General features: G+C 30.8%; 1 protein-coding gene across 1 annotated transcript; it reads right to left on the bottom strand.

Moving 5' to 3' along the window:
• Nucleotides 1-8,971: 8,971 nt before the first annotated feature.
• On the bottom strand, nucleotides 8,972-9,932 carry HELRODRAFT_183692 (hypothetical protein; the record flags this gene model as incomplete). The annotated part of the gene is made up of 3 exons (XM_009013280.1): nucleotides 8,972-9,166; nucleotides 9,597-9,755; nucleotides 9,903-9,932. The coding sequence occupies 3 exons, from the start codon at nucleotides 9,930-9,932 to the stop codon at nucleotides 8,972-8,974; spliced, it is 384 nt and encodes a 127-aa protein (XP_009011528.1).

Below are 9,932 nucleotides of genomic sequence, written 5' to 3'. Positions count from 1 at the left end.
GAGCATATCCTGATATCACCCTCACTATTACTATTATAATAATAATAACAATAATAATAATAAAAACTTGGAAACATGAATATTGTAGTATGATTTTTGCTTTTTATTTTGTTATTTACTTTATGGTCGTTTTTTTCAGCAATTTTTAAAATTTTAATTTTAATCTATTTTGTTTAATTCTAATATATATCTATGTAAATAATTTAAAGTTAATTTTATTAATATGTTAAATATATAGTATATAAATAATTAATAATAATATTTTCAAAAATGTTTCGCGCTTAAAATTAAGTTATGCTGTATGACGTCATTTGTTTATAAACGGTAATTTTCGTTATTATTTAAAAATATATTTTATATCGAAAAAGCTTTTAGCAATTATTTATATTAATAAACATGAACAATAATAACTTTAGTTTTTTACTTAGTAAATTAAACAATGATAATAAAATTTTAATAGGAAAACTTGAAAAATTAATGTATAAACATATTAATTGTATTAATACAATTATTACGTATATATATATATATATATATATATATATATATATATATATATATATATATATATATATATTTGTTTATTTGTATTATCGGACTGTTACCAGAAAGTCCTGAAGATTACAAAAAAGCATTATTACGCATCGAATCATTAAAAAGATATCTCAAAACGTATCCAACGAAAGCAGAAAATGCTCAAAATATTGCAAAAAATTTGTTTGAATATATCCCACAATATTAGACCATTGCGAAAAGTTGCGAAGCAATCAATTCAGCAAAATTAACTTCTTTTGAAACAATATACAACAAAAAATTAAGTAAGTTATAAACAAAACTATTCGATAACGATGAAAAAGAAAAGCTTTTAAAAAATGATCTATTACCATCCTTAATAAACGATTACTACCTTAGTAAACACACAATAATAACATCTGTGTTTAATTTATAAAAACGGTAAAAAATATTCAATTTATTCTAAATGAAATTAAATGATTAATTACTTTGGAAAAAATGACATTCTCGTACTCAACAATTTTGTTGAATAACTGGTCCATATTAACCATGCCCTGGATTATAATACAAAGATTCTCTGGACGATACATGCTTGCATGATAGGCACGCACCTGTTGTTTTAACAAATTAAATATAATAGAGTGAAAATAATACTTTAAAAATTGAGTTTAAAACGAAAAAAATATAAAAAAATGGAAGTTGGAAAAATTTAATGTATTTTTCGGCAATATTTAAGTCATAAGCGTAAGTTTAAACATTATTTTCAAACATGATACTCAAATGTATAAATAAACAAGTTTGACAACAATAAAACAGCTGCTCGATAGCTTTTAATTTCATCAACAACCAAACTAACTTACTTTTGCTATTGCAAAAAGTAAGTTTGCTATCCTGTTCAATAAAAGAACAACAGCAACATCTAATCGATAACATCTAGTCAAACAATTTAACCATTTATGTTTACCAGAGAACATAAACCGACAATGGTGCAATGGTTAAGGTGTCAGATTCTGGTGTTCTATAGAGTTTTAAGGTAGTCTTAGGTCAAAAGCAAAATTTTGTTTTTGTTATTTCTTCATACTCCATGTTTTGGTTTGTATAAATCACTACTGAAAACACAATTTACCATCTTTATTGGCTAATTTAACGATGTCGAGAAAAGCTGTCACTGCAGTCTATTTTGAGAAGCAAATAATGTAATTTGATTTCAGCATCATCATCATCCGTAATGATATTCTTAGTTAAAACTGTAGCCATTATCTTATTAAAAGTTCTCCTTTTAATTGTGTAAATAATCTTCAAGAACATTTCTATTTTTGTCTTTAAAAATATCCAAAGTTTCCTTTTACCAAATCATAAGCCAGTTTTGTTTTATTTTGCCAGATAAGTGCTTAAACCTTTTTGCATTAATTATTTATCATGGTCTCTCATCTACTCTAACTTTTTTATTTTGCGACAAAGTTCCTTATATTTCACCTCACATTTGTCACAGTCTAATTTTTTAAATTAAAATTTTTTATCTCTTGCTAAAATTTTTAAGCTTCATTAGTTATCAACAGTTTAATAATACTTCTCATAGTATTACAAATTATTCAAACTTTTAATTCAATTTCAAATTTAACATTCAAGTTAAACGGAAACATGAGTAAACTTAGAAACAACAGAAAGGGCCCAAAGATGTTAAAAATCGAAGTAACAAACAAAAGCCGGATTATTTAAATATTTAGCCAATTAGGGATCGAAAAAATAATCAAAATTACCAATAATAAAAGAACGAATATTTACATAGAAAAAACCTTTTCGTTGTTAGTGCTTTCTCTAATATTTTTTAGGATGCCTCCATGTTCATATCCATAACCACATCCTCCAGGGTACAGAGATTTTAGCATTTCACGTTCACTAACAGCATGGTCCGTGTTTTCAACGCTTTGCATTTCGCTGTAAACTACTCCTCCATCCATGCCAAAACCGTTTATATGATGTACTTCAGTAGTGTATGCAGCGTCCTATTTTATAAAGAAAATTTAAAAAATTCACAAGTGCTTTGCAAAATATATATAATTTATATAATTTATTTTTTTTTTATATTAAACAAAATTTAAGAAAAATATTTAAATTATACTTAATATTTAAATTAAATTATATGCACATTTTTGGATTCAGTCTAGATAAACAAAAAATTTAAAATATATCCACATTTACACGCAAATTCCACTACAAAAAAACTATGAAAAAAAGAGAAAAATACTGAAATGAAAATGAAATAATTAGTATTTATAATATAAAATTTTAAATATACTTGAAAAAAGTCATTCACCAAATTTATAATTTTGCGTCACCAACGATTCGTGTACGTGTTGGGGTTAGGGTAACCCACGTCATAAGAACCCACGTACACGTCATAAGAAATAAACATGTACGTAAAAAATATTATTAGATCAAACACTGATTTTACCCATCTTATCAGACCTAATCCACTGAAACATACTTTTTTTGTACGACCCATCAAATATGAAACGAAACAATTAAGCATAACACTGCCACTATCAAATGAAATAATTTTTTAAAAAGCACCCCCCGATTAACCGCAAATACAGAACTGAGATCCAAAAGCGCTAACACTAGCTTATGGATATCAACTTATTTTATTGGTTTTTATTATTTTACTATTATACTGAATTATTTCATTTAACTACGTCTACTATTGATCAAATTACTCAACCAGAATTACTGCATCTTCATATCACAAAAATCTCACCTCACCAGAGTTTGGTTATTGCTTTCTCTAAAACATTCAAGAAAAAGTTTGTCCAAAAATATTCCTCACAGCGCCTTCAACGACGTCGTCAAATCATAGTGCAAATATTTTTTCATATCATATCCTCTCCAGACTTATAGTGAGATCATGAGAAAGATAAAAGATCTACCTAGAATATCCATAGGAGGCGTGAATATAAACGATGTAAGATATGCTGATGATACGGCTCTTTTAGCGGAATCAATGGAAAAACTGCAAACAATTGTTTACAAACTTGTTTTTGAAAGTGAAAGAAAAGCCTTGCAAATTAACATCCACAAAACAGAGAGCATGGTTATCAGTAAAAGCAAAACCGCCCAGATCTGCTCCATAATCAATAATGGTAAACAGGTGAAACAAGTTTCAAATCAAACAATAACATCCTCACCAACAGTAAAATCTGAATACCAACAAAATTAAAACTGTAAGGGTGTTACATTTTTCTTGAGTCCTGGACAATATCTAAAGAAATGTAAAAAAGGATTAATGCTAGTGAGATGTAGTTTTTAAGAAGAATTATAAAAATTAGTTGGACCTCTCATGCATTTAAACAGTGGAAATGAAAAGAGGAAATTACTACAAATAATCAGACGGGGGCAGTTAAAGTTTTTCGGTCACATCATGCGGAATAAGTAAAGTGAAAATCTAACAACTACTGTTGTTTGATTTTTAATTTCTGACTTTTTTAATTGTTAGGGGTTAGGGTGTTTTTAAATTGTTAATAATTTTTTAATTGTTAAAAATTAGTTAAAAATAACTTTCTTCTCCTTGCATTCTTAAAGCTGTTGAATATCACCACCTTTCAACTTCTACAGTGTTAAAGATCGTGTTTTGTGGAGTCGATGGTCGCCAATGTCCTGAAAGGATAAGGCACGAGAAAGAAGAAGATTTTTTAAAAGAGGTAAAAAACTATGTTCTAAAGGTCAACGTATATATTTCCCAAAAACGTTCTTGATGTGCTGTGCCAAATTCTCAAGTATGCCGCATAGTGGTCACATCATCGGCATTGATCTTTTCCAATCGAGATAATTATCATGCCCCTTCTCTGCATCACCAAGAATTATGAAACTACAAATGACTAGATTCTGGTAGGATACAACTGGCGGCTGTACTCTCTCACACCTAAAACTTCTGTTAATATTGTTTGTTTAGGGGTATGATGGCCTAGTGATCGTCCTGTTACGCAGTGATCGGGTTTTCCAATATGACCTCTCGGGTGCATTGAGTGTGATGCATCGTTTAGCAATTATTTATTTATATACGCTGTTTGTATGCTGTTGATTCCTCTTCCTCTAAAATTTAGAGGAACCATCATCTAGTTCCAAAATGTTGCTGGACAAAAAAACACTCTAAAACAACCACAGAAATTACATTTAATGAAATTTACCACCTAAAATTAAGATACTTCATTCTATCAACAACTTAATTACATTACAATATTATTTTCGTTTAATGTTTAAATTATATATAACCATCTTTCACCACGACAGAAGGTGCGTTATTGTGAACACCTAACTCGTTATAGGCAAGAGGCGTATCGTTTTTTTATTGATTTCATCGGCAACCCAAGTTAAATAAAACACCAACTTTAGTGTATTTATTATCTCAGTAGATAACGGGTTAGGTGTTCACAATAATGCGGGTATTCTGGTGTACGTTATGTACTCGTCTGGCTGACCGTATTTGCATGAGCAGGTCGATAATTTTTATTCATATTTCTTACTCACACTTATTATATTGGTGACAAAAATTGATAAAACGGCTTGCATGTTTGATAGTCAGACGTATAATTTTAAATTCCTTAAGGCTTACTTAACGATACAACATATATGGAATTATATCGCCTTTATTTGTTTCATCGTCTGAACAAACCGTCGGACCGCGTGACGCGCTCCCCATGCACCGTCATTAACGCCAACCCCCCATTGTTGTAGTCTAAGTATTAGGGATATTTTTTCTTTAACAAACAACAAGGCGTATTTTGCAGCTCAACGTCTCCACAACCAACGGCATTTAGTTTTATTGCCCCATTATTTATAGAAAAATAAGAATTTTAAAAAAAGCATAAGCAAAAACTGTAGTAGAAATATTCATGGAATCAAATCGATTTAAAATACTGGAAATGATAACAGAAGAGAAGAAATGGTGCGTGGAAAACTGTGAAATGTCATTTTATAAGGTGGCCTAAAAAGAATTATGATTCAAAAAAATAGAAAACTAGTGTTTTATCAGAAAAGTCTAAAAAAGCGGCTGATAAAATACAAGTGGCGAGCAAAAAAAAGGGAGGCAACAATGGAAAGTGAGAAAAATTTTAAAGAAAGCATAAGTAAACCATATTAGAAATAGTCAGGAAAACAGCAAAAGCGTTAAAAATGGGGCACAGCAGAAAACGGTAGTAAGAGGTGTTAGAACGATGGAATGTACATTTTAGTGTGCTGCTTCACAGACTTGAAACCATGAACACAGAATCAACTGGTTTGAGGAAGAGATGGCAAGGCAAATAACATCGATGTAATATGTAAAAAAATGTAAAACCGGCAATTAATCAGATGAAGAGGAGCGAAGCACCAGTAATCTGCAATATACTGCAGAAATGACGGCAGAAACGATCATAAAGTAAAAAACACGGTGTGGAAAAAAAAGATTAATCCAAACGACTGGAAAAAAGCAACAATAATTCCTATCCACAAAAACGGGATAAAAAATATGGAACAACTCAAGAATAAACCTGTTTACAAAAATAATTTTAAATGGCATTGGTGAAACCACAGAAAGTCTTCTTCGAGAAAACCAATGCGGATTTCCAAAAGATAGCAGATCAGATCAGATTTTCCTGTCAAGACATTTAACAAAAAAAAAGATAGTTATGATCCCAGTTTATTAGCCTAAAGCAATCGTTCATTGTGGATTAGCTGTTTGAAAATCGCCCAACAAGTATGTATAAACGTTGAAGAAATGCAGGAAAAAATGATCCCAGTTTATTAGCCTCAAGCAAATCGTTCAAACCAGAATATATCATTATTAATAACAACTTTTGGTAAGTAGCGCAGTTAATTTGAAAAGTAAGGCAGTTGTGATAACTGGAAGCGAACGGGCAACAGATTTCTAATTCGGCCAGCAAATTGGTGTCATCAGATAAAATCAGATCGAGAATATTGTTTCCTCGTGTTGGTCGAAAGAAACTGGTGAAAACTGAAATCATTAAAAAGATCGATAAAAGTATTATAGATGGAGTTAATTGGTGTCGAATAATTATTCCAGCCGATTTGAAAAAGGTTTAAAAAGCAGTTTATATTGCCCTTGTAATATCTTTGATACATCTAGCGCTATCTACCGCGTACACTTCTGCTTCTTGGTCAAAACCACCAGAACGATAATAGGAAATGAAGCGGTAAGTTTTGTTTGAAGTAGAACTGTCGATAGAAACTATTTCGATGAGTAAAAATTAAGGCGGTACAGAAACGATCTTGTATGAAACGGTATTTTTGATAATGAAGGCCACACCACCACAGCGTGTTCCCAATCATTTCGAACAAAACAAAATCCTGGAGATGAAAATAAATTATCATTATTTACGAAGAGCCACGTTTCAATAACGGAGAGCCACGTTGCAATAACGGAGAGCCTTTCAGTAACAGAAAATACATCTGGGTCGTAAACTCATAAAAATATACTGAGATCGTTTTGTTACTTCTAGATACTATGCACATTTGCTAAGGCCATTCGAATTAAACAAATCTTATAAAATATTTTGGTTTAACTTCAGAGTGTGGTGATGATTTTTTAAACTGCATTCCTAAATGGGTAAAAAATAAATAAAATATGGCAAAATTAAAGAATTATAAAACGAATACAAAATAAACCTAAAAAACTTAAATTTGAGACGATAAATTTTTTGAATTAATCCAATCAAGATAATGCAAAATTGATATAAACATCCAAGAATTTTATAGAATTTAGTCTGTTTACACAAACGTTATTAACAAGGTTACAATTTAATAAACGAAAACGTATTATAGGACGGAATAAGGTGAATTATTGGTATTAATAAATTTTATGTTTGTCTATAAAATTGAAAAATTTTCATTACATGAATTTTCTTGAAATTGTTCAATTTATCCAAGTTCATCATGAAAATTTAATGAAACTGTTATTAACCAAATTCATCATGCGGATTGGTCTTATTGATCAAAACAACTTTAACGCAGGTTTGGTTTGCATAATTTCTTTAAAAAAGGAAAATTAGTTCTTTAGCAAAATTACTTAGTTATTTAGTTGGTGTTCTATTCTTCATCTTTGTTGCTGCCATTTCTTTGTTTTTGAAAACACAACGAATTTTCTCTTTCGTGCTCGATAGTAAAATTCAATTTTGATCTGGGTTCATTGTTGCTTGTTCCGGATCATCGTATGCGACGAAGATCGTCAACAAATCTACCATAAATTTCGGACGGTCTCCAAAACTTTTGCTCTCAAGATGCCGTAAGAAGAAATTGGCGAACAGGACACCGAACGGCTAAACCGTCAATATGATTGTATAACTTGCTTGTGGGAGTGTGGAAAGGTGCATCGGTGGTGCAGATTTGGAGAAGAGATTTGAGATGTGATTTTGGTATTTATAAGGGTACTATGTTTGAGTGATAAACACTATTGATGATAATATCCATTGTGTGTTATGGGAACATTTGTAAACAAGGATACGACATCCAGAGAAGCAATATGATTTGATGGTTTGTTAGTGTTTAAAAGATTGATAAACTCCCGTGAGGACTGGAGTTGATAGTTATTAAGAATGTATGAGGTCAAAATTTTGTTTAGATATTTGGCAAAAGGGTATGTTAAATGTCGGAACTTATTTGATGACAGGTCGATAAGTGTTGTTATTTTTGTTTGTTTTGATATTACCGTAAAAGTATCCAGGAGATTATTCGCGAGGAGTTTTTCTTGAATAATATGTTTTTGTTGATTTTCCTTATTATTGCATTGAGTGCGTCTTTATGTCAGAAATTTGGTCTTTTTTGATTTTTGTGCCATCTTTGTTGCTTTGTTTAAAGAATCTATATAAACCAAACCTGCGCTGAAATGATTTGCGAAAAATCGAAATAAAGCCTATCTGTATTTGGATAAAAGTTTTTATAATTTTTATGATAAAATTAGATAATAATTCTATTTTCAGAAAATTCTAGTAAGAAAAATTGAAAAGACAAAGTATAAATTGATTAATGCAAACTTTAAATTGATTAATACAAACTATTTCGGTAGAATTCATACAATAATATATGTATCTGTACACAATATATACAATATTGCGTGAATGTTACCGAATTGTTGGTAGTAATCACTTTTATGATAATTCGAAGGGGGTTGTTTTTGTGCGTTTTAATGTTGCCATATAGGTATTCCGTATTCAGTTGAATTCATACAAACATATGTGTATATGTACACAAATATACAGTAATGTAAGAGTTAACCGAATTGTTGGTATTAATCAATTTGAAGTTTGTCTTAATTTTAATAAATTAATTTAAAATAATTTGATTGATGCCAAAAATTACTTGAAAGTTTCACTTGGCATCTCCTTTTTCTGCGTCGTAAGTTGTACAACCAGACCAGGTCTTTGCTTTTGAAACCTGCGTTATTTTTTTAAGTCACACCACGTTTCCGTTATTTAGGTTCCTTTAGCCATAGGCAGAAGTCATAGTCTTTTCTTGATTTTGTTGGCACTTGTAGCAAGTGCAATCTTTCTACTGATTTCCTGAGGTGTTGAATGACTAGACTGATATTATTGATGCATGTTGCAAGATTCCTCGTTGACATCTTTCCTGTGATGCACCAATAAAACTCATCCTCTTCAGCATTCTAAGTGTGTTCTAGAGAGGTTTTCTCAAAGCTGGAAACATCATCTGTTCGTTTATGAATATTCAAACTAGCATTGAAGTCATCTTCACTGACTAATTATCTCGTTAATCTCTAGATGAATGCTTCCCCAGATTAGCGTCATATCCAAATTATCATAAATTGAATTGCTAGTGAGTGTTGCATCAAAATCTTCGTAGTCATTATTGCTATTGCTGCCAGGCAAGTTAGCAGAATGATCTATTTAGTAGTCCCACATAATATGAAAAATTTTCGTCTTTGTCACTGCAAACTTCTGCACTATTCTCAAAACCTTCACCGTCGTCTGCGCCAGTAAAGAAAAGCATAATGAAATGAAAGCAGGCGAGTTGCTGGTAGCAAAATCCGACTAATAATCCTATAGCATATCAAAAAATTCTTTGTCATAACTAACTTCTCCAATATCTTCAAAACCTTCATTTCCGTCATCATTTTCATCATTACGATAACCTTCATTGCAGTCTTTTGCAGTTAACACGTGATTCGCAGTCGAAATCATTCGTCGAAAGGTTAAATTTTCAATTGCTAATGTAATTGTTCGTAGTTGAATAAGCTGGTAATATGATGTCAGGAACTTTAGGATATTGTGTAACTCTATCTTTGTTATTTTCGATGTTCAACTAAAAGCCGACGTATTATTCTAATCGCTTCGACTGTGTGTTGATCGATCTTGTAGTTTAGTCTTTTTATTATCTCTGACTTTTTTTCGGTTGCCTGTAATTTCGGCCAT

Source organism: Helobdella robusta (assembly GCF_000326865.2).
Source record: "Helobdella robusta unplaced genomic scaffold HELROscaffold_115, whole genome shotgun sequence".
Lineage (NCBI taxonomy): Eukaryota > Metazoa > Annelida > Clitellata > Rhynchobdellida > Glossiphoniidae > Helobdella > Helobdella robusta.
This window is presented reverse-complemented; position numbering and strand designations above follow the sequence as displayed.